The 19169-nt window shown below is 42.9% G+C and overlaps 2 protein-coding genes and 1 long non-coding RNA gene across 4 annotated transcripts in view; 1 reads left to right on the top strand and 2 right to left on the bottom strand.

Moving 5' to 3' along the window:
* Positions 1-1505: 1505 nt before the first annotated feature.
* PRR15 (proline rich 15) lies at positions 1506-3401 on the bottom strand. The gene has a single exon (XM_014893525.2). The coding sequence runs from the start codon at positions 3399-3401 to the stop codon at positions 3039-3041; it is 363 nt and encodes a 120-aa protein (XP_014749011.2). The 3' UTR covers positions 1506-3038.
* A 720-nt stretch (positions 3402-4121) lies between these two features.
* The window catches only part of LOC148225142 (uncharacterized), a 56798-nt gene continuing 41750 nt past the window's right edge, over positions 4122-19169 (top strand). For both annotated transcript variants that reach the window (XR_015803145.1, XR_015803143.1), the window contains exons 1-3: positions 4122-4246; positions 5530-5698; positions 9712-19145. This is a non-coding gene — a long non-coding RNA (uncharacterized LOC148225142). The remainder of the gene's footprint in view (positions 4247-5529; positions 5699-9711; positions 19146-19169) is intronic.
* Positions 11419-19169, bottom strand: part of CHN2 (chimerin 2) — a 157029-nt gene continuing 149278 nt past the window's right edge. Inside the window, exons 11-13 of the mRNA XM_014894045.2 lie at positions 17840-17977; positions 16881-16986; positions 11419-13285 (exon numbers count right to left, since the gene is read on the bottom strand). Of these exons, the coding sequence (XP_014749531.1) occupies positions 13114-13285; positions 16881-16986; positions 17840-17977 (416 nt within the window). The 3' untranslated portion in view covers positions 11419-13113. The remainder of the gene's footprint in view (positions 13286-16880; positions 16987-17839; positions 17978-19169) is intronic.

Below are 19169 nucleotides of genomic sequence, written 5' to 3'. Positions count from 1 at the left end.
ATAAGAAATTATTTCCACTTCAAGGGTTAAAAACAGTAATTCAGGTGCTCCGTAAAACACCGAGGTTTTTTTTGTGTATCAACTTAATTAATTTACATGTGTACAGATTACTTAAGCATTATTTGGTACTCTGGCTGAGAAACAAGAGGGCTATTTCTGTGCAACTGGTTATGGCGAAGAGGCCTCCTCCCTCCCAGGTACACAGGTGAGCACTAAGCTGCAGGTACTGCTGTGCACAGAGGGCAGGGAAAGTGAGACGAGGCAGCCAGCCCATTTTCTCATGGATCTAGTTTTTCAGTGGCTGCTATCATATTCATTGAAGCAAGGATTTGGCTGAGCAGGAAGATAGAATTACGTCTCCTTCCCACAGCTCAAGGTCAGGATAAAGATGGAGGAGAGCTGTGAAGTATTTTACGTGCTTTTACTGACTTGGTATTCTGACCAAATTTCCAAGATGGAAGTATCATAGGCAAGGATTAAGACATATATTTAGCCACATATTAGCCAGTGTTGATATTGAATCTTAGCAGCAGCCACCTGAACAGCACACTAGACTTCTGAAATAAAACCCAAACTGGACATTTCTTGTGCCTAGGAAAAGACTTGCAATAAACAAACCTGAGGCATCTCCAAAGACCGAACAGAGGTTCACTGTAGAACAAGGCAGCTTTGAGGTACAGAAGGGAGGACGAAACTGCATTTTCACAACAGTTTAATGATTAAAAATGCAGAAAAGTATCTACATGAGATATATAAAACACTAGTGTGCATTCACTCTCCAGCCTCTGGCTAATTCTGAGGATCTGACCCTCACAGTACTCACAGCAAACCAGATGCAGGAGTTAAGAAGTGCATCAGTGCAATGTCTGCTTACTTGTTCTTCCATTTTGGGCACACACACATACAAAAACATTTATTTGGACCTTAGAATACATAAACAGAGGCAGACTATTTCTGCCTGTAATAAACATGAGCAGTTTGCCCTCCAAAGGTAGTATGACAACCCTGGCAGCAAGGCCACCCCTTTCTGCCTCCTTTGCCCCCACTCCCATCCTGGGTTAACTGTAGCTGGAATACGGTTCTTCTTCATCCACCTCTGTTTCCAGCTTTTAAACTTTCCCCCTTCTCTCTCACCCCCCTTTTTCCAAGATTAGGTTTGCTCTGATTGTTTCTTCTCAAGAGAAGGATTTCAGATGTCCCGTGACTGAAGAGGCCTCCCATAAGAAAAGCATCTCTGAGGAGAAAGCTTAAAGAGCTCCCCTCCCTCCACCCCAGACCTTTGCTTGGTCAGCATGGAGTTAGAAACATAAAAAGGCAGTCCAAATCCAGTACCTTGTAGTTTTGCTAAATTAAATTTTTAAAGCATGTATCTACATACTGGGTGGGGGGAAAAAAAAATATAAGCAAAGCTTTCATGGAAATAGATTTGATGATACAGATACAGTCCCTTTGTCCTTAGGTTCCAGAGTCTGAAGGAGTGAATGACCAGTGAGCACCTCAGCAGCTACATTGCCTGAGTTTATTGCACAGGAGCTTTCAAGGTTCATTACATATTATTGTGCACATTGAACCAGGGAGCACTTGCCCAGCATCTAGTGCAACATTTCAGTGATTGTCAGTGGCTGGTTTAATCCATATTTTCAACTGGAACTTAGTTCTTATTTCCTTTCCAGTCACTTTTTATTTTTAATTGACCTCAAATGATTAGTTGCAACCAAATAAAATCATAACTGCATAATACTTGACTGTTAGGAAATAATTTCCAGTGCCTGCCACTATGTAGTATCTCATGTTCAGAAAAACTCTAAAACAATTTTAACAATATAAAGTATATTGCAAATGCATTTAAAATAAATAAGTCCGTTGTTGCTACACCACTTACTATCAAGAAATGCTTAATTGCCAAGTATTTTTAGCTGATTTTGCTCTGTAAGGCACAACACCAGTACAAATCTGGCTTATATTATTTGTCCAAAAACCCATGAGCTCTTAGAGGGAGCAGATTTTTCACTTGAGTGAAAGCACATTATCTCACCATCAGAAGAAATCCTGGGACACTTAACCTTGCTTCAGAAACTTCAGACACAGTAAACTTTCAGTGGTGCCCAAGACTATTTCCACATCAGAACTGAAACCCTGCTTGCGCTCTCCAGACTTGTTCTCATTTCCTAGAAGAATGTTTACGTCTTATCCCACAATTTCTTCATTGGACCTTCGTTATCCCAGTTAACACCGATTATGCAAAAATCACGTATCCCCTGGGTAAATAGTGCGAATTGCTAGACAGCATGGGCCTCCCTCTGTAACAGAGCCATGAGGGACCAGACTCTGAAACACCTGCTTAGTATTACACAGTAAGAGGGAGAATTCCAGCACGGCCCTGCCTTTTCCACATGTAAATGTGATGTGGGACATGGGCGAAGGCAAGACCTGCCCCTCACAATACCTCTCTTTTGACCCCCGTGGGGGAAGGAGGATGTGTTTGTGAATAACAGCAGGACAGGCGCGCTGTCGGCAGCGCCGGAGGTCCTCGGCCCTGAAATTAGATAAGAGCACTTTGTTCCCCCCCTCCTTGGATAAGACAGCTCGTGAGGTGAAAGCAGCAAAGCGACTCCTCGGCTTGAGAGCCAGAAGGAGCTGGGTCACAGGCCTCAGAGTCAGCGCGTTGGCTCCTGGCAAGGGCTGCGGGAAGGAAGATTCAGAGACCCCATCATAGGCCTTGGGATAGCACCTTTCAGTCCGCTCACCACAGTACAGGGAGTGGGGTGTTTATTTGTGGTTTTTTAAAAAGACAATCACATCGTCCCGTCATCCGCGGGGTTGGTATTGGCGGTGTTCATGTAACACAGCACGCGATTGCCTCGCCTGGCAGCGGTGCCGGGCTCCCCGCAGGGTCCGCTCAGGGTTTGGGAGCCGCTGCCCGTGTGTCACCCGTGGGTCCAAGCCCAGCTCTGGAGCAGTCACTGACTGCGGCTGCCTGTCCCGCCAGTTCTCCGGCCACCCATCCAGTGGCAGCTCCTCGGCAAGGTCCTCCTGGGCTACTCGGCCCCTTGGGTGGCATGGCCCGGGGCGCCGCCGCCGTCGAAGACCTCGGGGCTGTCGGCCAGCAGCGAGGTGCGCACCTTCCGCCGTTCCTTGAAGCGGCCCGAGTGGGACACGCGGAGGCTCCGCCGGTTGCCGACCACGCTCCCCGCGGCGTCGGCGCTGCCGAGGGGAGGGGGCTGCTCCTCCCGGCCGTCGGGGCTAGGGGTGTCGGCGGGGATCTCGCTGGAGACGGGGTGCGGCGGGGCTGCCGCCGCTTCCTTGTGCTTCTTCTTGCTGGTCAGCGATTTCCACCAGGGCGCCGCCGAGCCCTTCACGCCGGGCCGAGGAGCGGCGGTGGCCGCGGCGCTGTCCGCCATCTCGGGCTCCTGCGGGGGGAAGAGAGTGAGGGCGGGTTGGCAGCCGGGCACGCCGCCTCCCCGCTCGGTCTGCGCCGGGACCCCTCGTCCCCGGGGAACGGGCAGTGCTGCGGGGGAGCTGTGCCCGGCGCCGGGGAGCGCTGCCCGCGGGGAGGGACGGGTCGTGCGCCGGCGGGCACGGCGGGAGCATTCCGCGCCCCGTCCAGCGGCTCGGAAGCGCCGCCCGCCTCCGTGCGCGGCTCGTTCAGTCTCAGGTAAATGACGCCCCGGATCCGGGCCGCGGCACCCGCTCCCTGCACTCGCCACCCCGGTACCCACAAGCAGAGCCGAGGTCCGGTACCTTGGGGCTGCCGCCTCCCCGCGAGACGAGGCCGGGAGCCCGGCGCGTCCTGAGGCTCCCGCGATGGGGCTCCTGCGATGGGGCTCCTCTCGCTCCACCCCCTCCTTCCCTCCTCTCCCCGCCCCGCCGGCTCCCTGCGCAACAGGTACGGGAGGCGACACTGACCTGCGGCGCCCGCCCGGCGCTGCGGGAGCGCGCTCCTGCCCCGGGGAAGCGCGGCCGCCGCACGGCTCTGCGGTGCCCGGCCGGCGGGGAGGGAGGGAGGGCAGCAGCTGTGCGGTGCGGGGCGGTGCGGAGAGGTAGCAGGTGCCGGCTCGCCCCTGTGGGCGGAGCGGCGGCCCGGCCAGCCCCGGGGCCCCGCGGCTCCCGCTCACCTGCCCGGCTCCAGCGGGGCGGGGCTGGAGGGGCCGGTGCGAGTCCAGGGAGGAGGGTTGGTATCCCCTGCAGAGAGACCTGGCGGTGGAGAGATACGGGGAAGAGGAGGAGGAGGAGGAGCCTCGGGCAGGTGAGGCAGCGGCGTGAGATCCGGGGCTGCCGAGGACTGATGGATGCGGTGTTGCCAGCGTGTAAAGCTGAAACAAAATATCACTGCCTTTTGTTTGTGCACGTGATGGATGTGCGTGGGTGGGTGTTTTCTGGCCTTGAAGAAAATAGAATTGTGGTTAACTGCCCTTCTTTAAAAAACTGAATGTCGCTGTAGGTCACACGGTGTAGTCTGATACTTGTATTCAAATTCTGATACTGATTGTATTCAAATAGTGATACTTGTATGACTTAGTATTGGGACTTAGACTTTCTGTGTGATGATGAATATACGGCCATACAAACCACTTTGCGGGATTTTTTAATTCTCCTTTTATTCAAGAAAGGAGAAAAAAATATTTGCTTGTGCCACACTATATGTTAAAAGTGACGATTTGTTCTTTGGAGAACTATGCCATGTAATACGCTTTTGATTCCTTAACACCCTACCCATCAACTACACAGTCAACCACTCAAGGATGCCTATGATGGTGCTGGAGTGTGTGAAAGCATCATATTTCAGCCTCATCTTCTTTTGCAGATCATCTTGTGCTACTTGCAGCTTCACTGAATAGCCCATAAAGATAAGAGCTATTGAAATTGGTGAATGCTGAGGTTAATGAGGGAGAGGAGCTTGGGGTATGCACTTACCTTACTCGATAGATTGCCCTCTTCAAAGGTAAAGGCTTTTGGATAGGGAAGCATACACTTGAAAGTGTCTATCTTACTAATTAAAATCAACAGAAAAAAAGTTATCTTAAGGAATAAAACACTAACAGTGATAAAAGATGGCCTTTACGTTCCCTCCTAACAAGTAAGCAACTAACATTTTCCAAGACACAAAGCACAAGGGCATCAGGCTCTCTTGGGCCAAGGACAGCAGCAGACCACAGGGTCGAGTTTCTTCTTGTGACTATGACCTACTGCTTTGCTACTCACTTGTATCTGTAGAGAAAGAGAACACCAGCGTCTCTCCCTATCTTGTGTCCCAGGAAAGTGCCAGGGAAAAAGGGAATTTATGTAAAAATAAAGGTACTTTTTATTTTTAAATGCTCTTTTCACAAGAAAACATTACTAGTTGTCTTTTACAACTTTCATTCTGCAAAAAGACTAATACAAAACATTTAGTATTTATTTTATTTTGATTACCATACGCCTGACCTCTTAGCTCACAGAATGCCAAACTTGCATAAAATCAGTGTGTTTCTTTTTCAGTTAAACCCATTTCAAAGAGTCCTAGAATGAGAGATTTTTCCTTTTTGACAGTGTACTGAAAGCAGTCTACTGAAAAGAGAGAAGCAGGTTGGAAAGCTTTGTAAAAGACGTGGGAGTGGGAGGATGCTGCCTGCATGAGTCTGTGGTGGTGCACGAGGAGAGCAAAACCTGCTCTGCTTTTGAAAGTCACAACATGCTGTTCCACAAGACTGTCACTAAGGTTAGTGTTTATACAAAAACAACTCTGACAGTGAAAATGTATGCTCTCTCCCTTTCTTGCTGCAACAGTACTTGTTGCATTCTTTCAGTACACATATATTTACAGTGTTTATTTAAACAGAAAAGTAAATAACATATTGCCTATTTCAACGCATGGAAGTTGGATAGCACATTCATTTAATAAGACTGCTGCAGTTAAATTCTGTTCTGTCTTTGCAGGAGGCTGGAATAAAAAGCAGTGGAGTTTTATAGTCCCAGCTAGGGTGTCTGTGCAGGATTCTAGCAGATGCCCTGGTACACTGCAAAATAAAATGGTAGGGCCTTTTTTTACACTATAACATGCTCCTTTTGGGTACAGTTGGACCATACTGACAAAAGTTTCTTCATAATTCTGCAGGCTCTCCAAAATTCAGGAATATCCTGGTATTTTCAAGACTTAGATTCTCAAAGACTGATTTTAATGTCAAATTAATCTTATTTACAGCCCCTAACTGTTGCTGCAGTGAAGAAAAAAAAATACTGCTTCTTGTAGTTCCCACTGTCCCTTTTCCAAACTTTGCAGACCCTTCTGTGCTTATGTTGAAACTGGGCTCTGGAAAGCTTGGATTGTCAAACCATACCCTTATCTAATTGTGTTGAGGGGATCCATCTCTACTGGCAGGACAAGAGAGGCACGGTCCACTGCAGACATCAGCCTTCCCAACACCATGGAACCCTTTGGCTTCCAAAGCTCTGATATTAAATGCAGTTACAATTCTACCAAGGGAACCCCCAGAAGCATAACACACACTAGTGAATATTGCTGTCAGAGCTCTCATTTACCCTGAAACCCCAGACCATCCAGGAAATATACTGGATATTTGAAACTTGGGTTTCTCAAATACTAATGTTAAGGCCAAAGACATGTTCATGCTAACAGGAAAGAGCATGGCACTGGCACCTACAGAGAGCAGAGCTCTGCTAAGGTTCATATTCCGAGAAATATTCAACATTTGTATCTTCAAGTTTCAATTAAACTCTTAACCCTTCTCTGATACACAGGTGAGCAATTGGCTCATAGAAAAAAAAGATAAAAAGCAACACTGATACCTGCTGGCACAAGTTGATCCTTTAACATTCAGCATTAAAAACAGTTCTTGGAACTCTTAAGTCTCAGAGCCTAAATGTTAACATTAATTTAAACCACTGGACCACTGTGTGCAGGAAAAGACCACATGAACAATTGTCTCCCATTTGTGTCAAGCTGCCAATGCAGAAGAAGCCAGCAGTAATTAATTTCTTGTAGATTTAGATTTCCATGTGCTAGCAGCATTTCAAATCTTAGCTTTTACCATAATAACCACAGGAGGGACTCCAACCATTTTATAATGGACCCTTGCACAATTTTTGAATCAGCACCTCTAGAAAAAAAAATGAGTCTCAAAGGGCACAGGTGACACCGTGGACCCCTGAGAGGACCTCATTTAACTACAATGTAATATGGATAGGGCATGGCATGATTGCCTTGACTGCATTTTATTGACTGACTCAGATGCAGTCTTAAGTTTTCTGATCTTACCTCCAATACTAGGGCAGACAATATCCTTATTTACATGGGCCCTAAGGTAGCTCTGTGAAGGGATCTAGTCCTGTGGAATGCAAGGTGTTAGCTTAGTGCTAGTGCTCATTATCATTCAATGGGAAGTTCAGCTACATGAATAAATGTTTCAGAACTCAACCAATTCTGAAACTTTACCTAAAACACCTATAGCTACAAGGAAGGTCCAACACCTCATCAAAGCAGACCATAAACACAGCTCCTCAAATTTTCAGTTCACAGCCAGTCTCTGACACCAGCCCTATTCTTATATTTGTATGTCCAGCAGCAAACTCAGTCTGGTTGTTTGAATACCAAACGCCTAAAATTTGTTTTCTCTTTCACCCTTATAGTATCTGAAGATAAAACTAAGGTCATATTGCTTCAGCAGATCAGAAAAATATGGAGATATATATATGGTGACTATTGACACCAGTACCCTTCCTAGCTCTGAAGGCCTTACAAAAAAGTCTGTTCATCCAATATTCCTATTCTTAGCTAGAGAATCCACACATTGTATGGAAAGATGGAGCTGATCACTAGTGATACCAACATGCTGCAGTTTTCACAACTTTGAGAACCACTCAGTCTTTAAGGCTTTAGATTTCCAAGGTCTGTTCCTAATTCCTACTTTCACTGTAACTGTGACACTCATGTCTGAAACAACAAAAACCCCACCATGAACAACAGCCTCTTACTGACTTCATCCCCATTCCTAATACTGAGGACTGTACAGCTTGTAGTGACAATACTGGATCCTCACTATTTGGATTACTAACCTAACCTAACCTAACCTAACCTAACCTAACCTAACCTAACCTAACCTAACTGTTAGCTATGGATGTTATGGATACCTATGGAACCTAGTCTCCTGAAGTTCTTGGGCAGCAGCATGTGGTAATTAATATGGATTTTTATGCACATTGATCATCATACATGTCCCACAGTAGAACAGAAATTAAGGTATCTTCAAATATGGCTGTCAGCAAGCTATGCTCTTCAAGATCTGCAGTTCCAAACCTTACATCTAACCCGACTCCTCATTCTAACATTCCTTTTAGTGGTAATAAATGGCTCATACTTTCAAGAAAAGAGTGAATATTTTGACTGGCACCTTGTCAGGCCCTGCAATGAAAAACCAGCTTCCACTGGCAACCTTGGTTTGTGCCATCCCCAAATCTGCTGTAAACTGAACCCCGACAATTTCTCTACTTATAAGCAGCTCTTCGTTTCTACTGTAGCTTACAAAGCACTTGCTCCATCTGACACGAGCTTTCTTCCTAACTGCAGTCCTTAAAACATTCTGCAATAATCCACGTCCTTCAGGCTGTGAACGCCCATTCCTGGCACTATCTATAGCATCAGCATAGTTATATTCAGAACACCATGCCTTTGGAGAAAGATAATGTAAAGGATGGCCCCCATATAAGGATCTACTGATATCCTGAATCTGCAGGCCCTGGAGCATTTAGCAATAATCTTAGCTCCCTAAGGTTCAGATTTCTGAATCTTAACCATTATCTTTAATCAAGGAATTAATCTCTACAGCTAAAGAACATTAAGTGTATTGATGCTCTCACCCTTATCTCTATTAGCCCTATAGCCTCTTCATTCCCTTTAGATAGCTGTAGGGATAGCAATGTAATTCTGCTTTGAAGATCCAGTTAGATGGCATTCTTCTTTCCTAGGTGTTTGTGAACTACCTCCCTACTCAAAGAGGTTTTGTGCTTTCAGTCCTGGGTTATGGGTAGGGCTGTTATTGGCACTGCAACATTTCCCCTCTCTTTTCTGCAGAACTTCACTCTGTACTTGCCAATAAAAGAGATAAGAAGATGGCCAGACAGGCTCCTGCAGGGAGGTTGCAGAGGAGTTGGACTAGATAGCCTTTAAGGTCCCTTCCAACTCAAACTATTCTATGATTTAGTCCAGCTATTTATTACTCCAGGTATTCCCAGCACTTCTCCAAGGTCTCACTAAGCCCAGAGTTTAGCCCAATACCACACCTGCAATCCCTTCTCCTTCCTGTGTACTACATTTCCCAGTAATACGCATCCAGATCTGTCAAAACCTTTGGTTCAGAAGAGACCCCAAACCTGATACATTCATTCCCAGAGTCTTAGGCTAAGTGCCCCTGCACCACTGTCTCTGTCAATAAGACTCAAATGTTGTATGAGCTTTGAGAATGTTATGTGTGGGGAAAAGTGTAGTCTTACCTCTTCCTTAGAAATAAAATGAATGTGGTTCCAATTCACTCAGCTTTGTGCTCTGTTAGACCTGTTTTGTAGCTTAAACTGACCTCAGCTTTCAAAGCAGAGAGTCGAGAACAAAGCTTTATATACTTTGTACTTTGTAACTTCATGTTAAAAAAAGTTGTCTTTACTATGCACTTTGTTTCTCTTTCTTCCCCCTCCCTCCCACAAACTCTTCTTCCTCAGCAGCTTCTATATCCTTTGTCCAATTCCAATAGCATTTACAGCAGGAGAGATAAAATTATGTTTCTCAGCAACTGGTGTCTGGGTGGAGGAGCCCAGAATTGATGTCTCATTTGAGGAAAGCCTTTGACAGCTCCCTGTCCAGTGCCCTCTCAGGGTGTGTGTGCCTTGGAGTCATACACAGAGCATGCTGCTTTGTCTCCAGCGTGGTGGGGTCAGAAAACAATTCCTTTGCTCAGTTCCTTGTTGAGTTTCAAACACTTAAACCTGATAGCAAGGAGTCTCACAAAGATGAGTATAAAAAAGAGATTTCAACTGTTCCACGGCACTCTGGAAAGCTACCACCTGCAAACCATTAACATACCTTTGATGTAATGTTTCACTGATTGTGGCTAAGGTACTTCTGCTTTATGGAAGGCAAGTTGTCTCACCCCAGTTGCTGTGAGGGTGTACATACAGAGTGGCACCCAGAACATGGGGACAGCTGAATGGCAGATGGGAATTTGGAGTGGGTGGCTGCAGGAGAGGACTTGCTGCTTCATCAAAGGCCTTCTCCAATAGCTGGAGGGGAACAAGGTTTCTGCTGAACTCCTGGCTGCAGGCAGGATCCACTGCAGGCACCGGTGCCTCACCTGCTCCCAGAGGTGCAGAGCTGGGTTCTACATTTCAAGATGAAATGACCTATCAGGGAAGTTACATGGGCTCACACACAGCCTCCTGGAGCATCTTCCAAAGGACTCTCAGTACTTGCTGCTAGTGCCTCATGTGTGCTAAGTCATTATGCTTTTGCTGAATGCTTTGAAACAAAGGGAAGGATTTGGTTTAATCCAGTCAGACCCATTTTTTTTCCCTGTGTACTGGATTATAGGTTTCTGTTAAAAGTAACCATGATTCTTCTACTGTCTCAGCAGTCAGTTTTGCAGAGGGAAGTCTGCTGCCTTTTTACTTCCTCAAATGGTGACTGAAATGGTCTGACCTCAGCCTTGCAGCTGATGGCCACAGCAAGTCCGACACAAGAGATGGAGCAGGCACAGCACAAGGTGGCACCAATGAGGTGTGGAGGGGACACAGTCCTTTCACCTCCGTGCTCAGTGTGCCCCGAGGATGCCGGATATCAGCTATCAGCTAGCCAAGTGAAACGTGAACAATTTAGTAGATGTTTGTGTTTTAAGATGTAGAATCATACTTATCCCTCTGTCCAACATATTAAAAACTATTGCTTTCCAGATACTAAGCATGGTGTTTCTAGGCACACTGCCTTGTACTGTCATCAAATCCTTAAGATGGGACATGTGTTGGAGTTTCCAGATGGTGAGACAAGCTAAAGCTGCCTGTGTGCTACCTTAAAAAAACCCAACTCATAACAGAACTGACCAGAAAAAAATATAAAGAAAACCATTGTTAGTCAAATGTCTGTGTTCAAGAGTGCATTGATGATGGCATTGATTCTTGGATATTGATTAGATTGATGCTGGGATTAATTGCTTGCTTGAAGTTTTGCATAGAAGTGGTTCAGGGTGGTCTCTGAAAATAAATGTGAGCATGAGCTTGGTCTGTAGTAGTATGGGCAACCAAGTGCCAATCTGAAACTGAGACATGCAGTGAAATTGTTCTAAAATTTTGAGCAGGAAAGTTTCCAGCAATGTCAGAATGATAATTAGCAATTGATTTTTGTTTGGCAGCTTGCCGTGTAGTCAGTGACAGACACCAAAACTCTTTTAACACATTTAATGGGATTTTTTTCCTTCCATTTACACTATCATAAATTACAAAGCATATTTCACTTCACAAAATAAAACCATTTCCAGATCATTTTTATGACAGTATTAAGTAGTACATAACCTACAACAAATAGTCCTGTACAAGGCAGGAGGATCTATGGAAGATAGAAGTATTGGGAACTCAGACTATTTAGCACTTGCTCTGCAATCTGGGTTAATCTATCTAGCCCTTAGTTATTTCTCTAGAAGACCACAAATTTACAGTCATACTCTCTACCTCTCTTCATTATCATAGTTACACATATTTTTCAATTTGAATAGAAACATGTGCTCCCTGAAATAATTCAGGAAACTGCATCACTGAGTTACCAAGCATATGATACAAATGATCAAGATAGGGAGTATTAGAATATTTTTTGTACTGAAAATTGAGTTTGGTAGTAAAGTATTTTGATTTTCTATGCTTGCAAACATGTCATGCTGAGAAACAGTTTTAACATTAGGAATAAGTTGCAGTTAGACTACGAACTCTGTAGGTCAATGTTTGTGAGGGGAGAAAAATATTAAAATTTGGTAATAATTAAATTTACCAGCTCCCACATGTCCTACACATTCTTTCTTTCTTTTTTTTTTTTTTTTTTTTAAACAAACCATCAGGAAACACATTCAAGATAAATACCTACAATTTCAGCAGATTGACTGTACATTTATAAATACAGAAACATGACAAAACATAACTCAATTTTTACAGAAAAACCAAATCCTTCATCATTCACCCAAAAAAGTGCTGACTTTCAACAAGGCCAGAAAATATCCAGTGTCCCAGCATCACGTAATTTATATATTACTGTAATCCAAGAAAAATCTGGCATGTGAAACTGATACTATCACCAGGACTTTTAAAAAATTCTCAAGACCATATTTTACATGGGAGAAAAAAAAAAAAGGAGAGAAAATACTCTATGTTTTGGGAAATAGCAAATGGCTAGAAGTGTACAATCCTAGGATGCTAGTGCCTAAATGCAAAGAAACCTAAGGAAAGCTGAAATATGCACAAGAAAGGTATTCTCCTTTAAAATACTTGCAATAGAAGAGGTATGTCAGGATAATACTGCATTAGTGGCAATTGTTTTGAATATATCATAGCAAAAACGCAAGAAAGAATTACGTGAAAATAATCAATGCACCGCATTGATTTATAGTTTGCTAAAATAAAATGCCATTCTTTCAGCTAGGTAAAGTAAAAATATCTTTATAATATAGGTTCTGTTTCACAATTGACATATATAATTATGTCTCATGAAGAAGGAAATGTATAAGTGTATACAAGTAACACTGATTAAGTACCTTTTTGCTTCTCTAGCCATATTAAAATACGTTTTGTGTTTTTTAATAAGTTAACAATAAAATTGTTTGAAACTTCTCAAAACAAATATACATCTGAGGCAAGGCAAAAGATACAAGGTAAGAGGATTTTTTCTGACCTTCTTTTTCCCTTCTACAAAGAGGCATATGTCTATGAGACATAGGCTTTCCCTAAACATTTTGGCATCCATCTGCAACTTTGCAGAAATTGAAGTGCAGTCAAGGAACTCTTCCTTTCTGTTTAAAAAAATTTAAAGAAATTTTGTTTTTCCTTCAGACTAATTATCTTAAAACAAACGGCTTTGAAGATATGCCTCTCTGACTAGAAGAGAACATCTTCATTTTCTATTAAAATCTGCACAATTAACTTCTGGTACCGCATGTCATTCAGTGTAGCAAGGGTACTGTCCTCTGGAGGTCTCATTAAAGTAGGTCCAAACACTATTCCCAGGTTTTCAGCATTCATAAAATTCTCCTTTTCATGTAAGGTAACCCTAAAATAGAAAAAAAAAAAAAAGAAGAAAAAAAAGTAAATAATTAGTTGCTTACTTCCCAGAAAAAAAGTACAAAATATCTGCATCTTTTTCTGTAGTCTTGCTTCACATCAAGCACTGATACATAGACTTTCTTCAGTAGCAATTTTTACTTTATCTCGATATAATAACTGTTTCCACAACAAGTACAATGCAGCTACGGTGGGACTGCGATTTTTAGTGCCTTTAAACACCTCTCATGGGCCTCTTCAGTGATTTTTCCATGTGACTGTCTGTTAGGGTGTAATAATTAGTGGTGATTCCTTTTTAAAAAGCATAATCATGATTTAAATGAAGATGTATGGAACAGTCCTGTATGCTGCAGTAACTGCAGTTCTCTGGCAGGTTGTGCTCGGGGTGTATCACACAGGGGGTGTGGGTGTGCTCCACAAATACAGGCATGGATTTTCCTAAGACTACCGATGCTCTCAGACGTGATTGCAGCCTGCAGGAACCCATCCCTTCACATGGACGTTCTGCCTTGCTGGCTGCCTCAGGCCAGCCAGAAGCTGAGTGATTCCAACTACTCGTTACACTTTGGGAGTAGGCTGAATCCTGCACCTGCTTAAATCAGGCTGTATAAGTGCCATCTATCCTTGACAGAGAACAGAAGCACTTCAGGGAAGAGCCCGGGCTGTTTTGTTTGCTGACATAGGTCATACAATGTAAATTCAAGAATAGATGCACTGCTTGTGGCTGGAGCAAAGAAAGGGCACCAAGGATTGGCAGAGAAGTCAGCCCTGACTGGAAAATCAGTCAGGTCTGCTGGAAAATGCAAGGCGTTCTCAAGGTTTCCCTCCAGGTAACTGGATCACATCAGTGATGTCCTATTTGAGTGGCATGTTGAGTTCAGTCCTGAGAATGCTCTTGCACTGCAGTGTAGGACAGCCACAGTCCCTTGATCCATCCACCATCCTTGGTCCTTGATCAGTCATGGGCCAGACATTTCCTGTGAGAAGTGCAGCCTGGATAACGTTCCACATCTCCTTCATACGACTACTCTGCCAGGGTGAAGCACATCTGGTTTTGTAGACACCTCTCCTGGGAACAGCTGAGACCTTCCCTAGCCATAGCAATTCCCAGTTGGGCATTGTGAGTGGATTCACTCATGCCACCAGGGGAGCACAAAGTGGCTGAAATCAGAAGTACTCTGGTCTTCCCTTGTTTGCAGGATACTCATATGATTTGCTTTTGCTTCTGTTGTTATCCCTCTGAAAAGAATGGCTCTGCCACAGAAAAATGCTCTTCCTCTTTGCTTTCAGGACAGAAATCCATTAGTGCCCCTACTCACAGATGCATCCTCATCTTCTAGCACATATATCAGCTGTGCTTTGCAGGGAGCAAAGACAAACCAAGGCTGCAAAGCTGAAGCCACCTCTGTGCAAGTGTCTGACACTCTGCTTTCCCTCTGTGAGTGTATGCAGCACAGATGTTCGACAGCTATGCAAAGCTACACAGATCTTACTAGCACCTCTGTTCAGGAGTGTGGGGCTTGCTGCACAGCTGGGGTGAACACAGAGAAGATTCAGAGCTTGACTGCAATGTTAGTGTGGATGGAGTTGTATGTATTTCACCACAGGGGGGACTGCTCATGCTATTGCATTTCCTTCAATTTTGAGCAAAAAGAAAGGTAATTAATTGACTGACAAACTCATTTTTTGTTGCTGATGTTGTCCTCTGCTGGATTTTCCTGTGATTTTAACAAAATCTCTGGAGTTTCTTTCCAGTTGAAAAACAGAAGTGGTGTAGAGGCTGTGACCCTGCAGTCCTTGCAGAGACTCCCTTATATGGTGCATGTTTTATCCATGCAGGAAGAGTCCTAGGGAGCTGAAGTTGGAACTCTGTGTTTAATCTACAGAACTGCATAGTCTGAACCTTAATGATTCTTTCCTCTTTCACATTCAGATCTCTCCAACTTTCTCTACAGGAACTGACGTGCACTCGATTTCCATGAAGACACTAAAAGCTACAATTTGGGAATGGAGAGGAAACTCATTGCATGGCATTGCATTACAAATGGAGATATTTGAGAGAGAAAGCCTAACCAGCACTTCAGACTCTTTGCCTCATCAGTAGTCCAGCTCAACAGCTGAACCAAAGCCTGGACTGCAGATCATGAGAAGCAGGAAGGCAAATTAAAAATTTGCTGCCAGGACATGAAAGTACTGATTCTGTGTGCAGGTCACTTTTCTACAGCCTCCACAGCCTTCTTGAAAGCTAATGTGAGTTATCATCAGTTGTCCATGCTTATGTACAGCCAAGGGTGGGTATTTGCAGATGTCATTTCTGCAGAGTCCAAAGAAGCTCCTGCATGCCCAGGTAATGTGCCATCAAGGGGAAAAATTACTCAGTTGTAATGACCTGAGCTGATTCAAAATGAGGAAAAGTCTCTGCATAATGAGAACCTGATAGAGCATGAAATGCACTTTGCAGAAGTTCTCTGATGCAGCTTCATGGGAATTGAGGTCTTTTTAGGTTGCCATTAATAGTGCAGAATAGAGCAGATGAAACCCAGGAAGTACTCCACATTTATGACTGTGTTGCAGGTAGTGGGACAACTAAGAAGAGATCAATGATTTTCTGAATAAAAGTGAGTAGCTTTATTCTTCCATTATCCCTTTTTCTGTTGTTTCCAAGTAGCAAAGTTTAACTAGAGACAAGGAATAACTTGGGCAATATAGCCATAAATGAAGGCCTGCTTTGAGATGACATCACTAGTCTGTACTCAGCTTCAGTTTTTAAAACTTTACAAAGAAGACCTCTTGAGACATGTAGATACTCAAAACAGCAAATAGAGTTAGCATGGTTTTGAAAGACAGTTTTGCTTGAAATGAGTGGAAGTGACGGACCCTCTCTGGAGCAGTCCTTAATTTTTCTAGGTACCTAGCTAAAAACTTGGGAAACTTGGAAGTACAATCTTAAGTACCTTAAAAAATTAAATTTAGGCACTTTTGAAAATTTTGTATTCCTTATGAAGCTTTATGAAGCCCCTCATGGATGTCTTATGTATGCCTAAAGAAGCTTTGGAAAGCAAATGAGGCAGAACAAGTTTAAAACCAAGAGAGATATAACTGGGACCTGTATTACTTTTACTAGTCATATAAAAATAAGCCCTATTTGATTCTTGGCTTACTGTGATGTGAGCAAACAACTCATAAGAGACAGCTCTTTCCTTTTAGGGTTATTGTTCAAGAAGGCAAAACAGGAGGTAAGGGGAGGCAGAAGCAAAGCATGTTCAAGTGCTGCCTCACAGCAGCACATCTCTGGAGTACCCACCATTCGGTATTTTTCAGATATTATCTGCCTTAGAGAAGCGTGACAAATGTCAATTAACTCTTGAAAGGTTTGCAATAATAAGCCAGCGAAAGGATCTGTGCTATGTAAGTGCACAGCTTATATGCACTTATACAAACAGCTTGTCTGCTTATCTGTGGCATTATTGGTTTAGTGGCAGTGCCCTAATGGAAGCTTTATTAGGACTTTCTGTAATATTTCTCTTTCAAAGCAGAAAATTGTCAAGCTCTTCAAGAATTACCCTGCATGTCAATTAACTCACTTTTTGAGATGAATCATTAGGTATCTAAGTGTCTCGTAGTGAGCAGCAGGGAGTAACATCAACACTTCATGTATTGCTTCTAGTCGTTCATCAGGATTGGAGATTTCTGTAAAAACACCAAACAGGATTAATGTTAATAGGGCTTTTCATGTGTACACAGCAATAAATCAGGAAGATAACTTATTATTATGGAATCATTTACAAGCCATTGACTGTGCTTGCAGGGATAAATATTGCACTCATAAATGTGACTCTTTTCAACTACTTCTGCATCCTCAAAAAAACCAACAAAAAACAAAAAAGGCTTTAAAAATATATCAGCAACAAAGATTGACCAGAAGTTATCTCCATGGTCTGTAGCTCTATCGACAGTTCTGTATAGGTACAGAACCTGAGCTTTGTTAAGTGCTTCACAATACTATTCTGCCCAGAATTGTCCCTTTAAAATATTACAAATAATTATTTCCATTAGCCTTCAAAACTGGATGGGAATGTGGCTATATAGGAGACTATGCTTGTATATGTAGGTTTAGCTAGAGACTGAAATGACTTGGAATTACTTCAAGATTTGTCAATGTATTTAAATATATAGGTAGCAATGATATCTATATATACTGAGCATCAGTGCTCATTTAAAACTGTTTGACAATCCCTTTCTAAAAATCTAAGCATGATTTACCCTATTTTTTTATCTTGACATACAAAAAGACGCTGAAACCACACTCTCTGATACTAGTCGGTTATTTTGACACCAGACATTTACCTTTATCTTTTTAACCTGTATGATATCCCATCTGATGAACAATCAGGCAAAAGCTTCACTTGAATAAAGGACATGACAGAGAAGGAATGAAGACAGCACCCATTTTTCCAGGATTTTTGTCCTTTCCTTTAACGTGGACAGCTTTACAGATGGGAAATGTAAATAAAGGTTGGTACAAATGCTAAGCAATACTTACTTGCTGCCTCTATGAACTTGGAATAGGTGTCATAAGTAATCACAGGAATTGGTAAGTCTCTGAAATATAGCTTCAGTGCTCCAGCAATGATGTTTATGTCTGGATAAATACTGGCAGAAATATCAGCCTTGTCACCATCTAGGAAAGGAGGAAGAGATCTGTTTAAAGCCATCCTAATTTTGACTGAAGCAAGGCTAGACTTTTAAGTCAGATTTATAGTGTGCAACCTGACAAGAAAATCAACCTGAAAGTGTTTGGAAGGCTTAAATGAGAATATATAGCAATATATTTAACCAACTTTACAGTATATCAATGAGGAATGGTGGTTTCTTTATGTTTTAATAAACAATTTATTTGCTTGTATCTTTTGGAGGGGCTGGTGATTACAGCATCCGTATCTGCAGTGTACCACCTCAAACATGCTGTTTTAATGTTGGATGAAAAACTATGTTAACAATGTATTTCTTGCATTTAGCCCATTTATTCAGTGAAACCAAGCTATTAATAACTTCTTCTGACATCATACTTTCCATCTGCAGATAGGTGCATAGGAGTATGAACCATTTTTTCATCTCTCCAAAGAGAGGCATAGAGAAATAACATAAATTTCCAATGACCCTAAGGAGACCAGTAGGAAAAATCAAGAAACATCCAAATCTTGCACATCTTGTACCAACCTATCTATAGTGATTAGCTGAAAAGAAAGCTGCCTTATTTTCTGCTATCTTCTAATGTCTTAATATTAGACTTATTTATTTATAGCAAAGATCTATTTAAATTTAAATAGACAGACTAAGGCATTTAGCTATAAGATTATTCTGAAATGTGCATCACATTTTTTAAAATTAATATGGATACTTGGATGAAATGCTAAACAGATGAATTATGCATCTAAAAAGACATACATTTTGTTTGCCACAATATAATAGTTAGTCAGAACTCTATTACTATTTGAGCTTAAATTTTACAAGTGTTGCTGAAAAGTCCTGGCTTGCAGTGAGTGAAATTATAAAAAGTGGCAGCAAGGCAGGATCACTGTAATTTTTCAAGTTCAAATGGCTATGTCAGTTCTGTACTACCTAGTACCCTCATACCCACATTTTTCTCCATATCAGGAAATTCTGCTGTCCTCCCCTCCTGGGACCCGTCCATCTCGGTGGTCTTGCAGTAGAAAGATGGTCAAGTAGGGGGTGTGGCTGCCTGCATTTAACCTCCAGCTTTACCTCAGGCTTCTTGGAGATTGGTTATAACCTGTAGTTCTATTTCCCACCCTTCAGCTAAGGACACGAGGCTTCCCTTAGGGCAGGTGAGTACCACACATTAAGTGGGG

The sequence above is a fragment of the Sturnus vulgaris genome, chromosome 1, assembly GCF_052056855.1.
Source record: "Sturnus vulgaris isolate bStuVul1 chromosome 1, bStuVul1.hap1, whole genome shotgun sequence".
Lineage (NCBI taxonomy): Eukaryota > Metazoa > Chordata > Aves > Passeriformes > Sturnidae > Sturnus > Sturnus vulgaris.
This window is presented reverse-complemented; position numbering and strand designations above follow the sequence as displayed.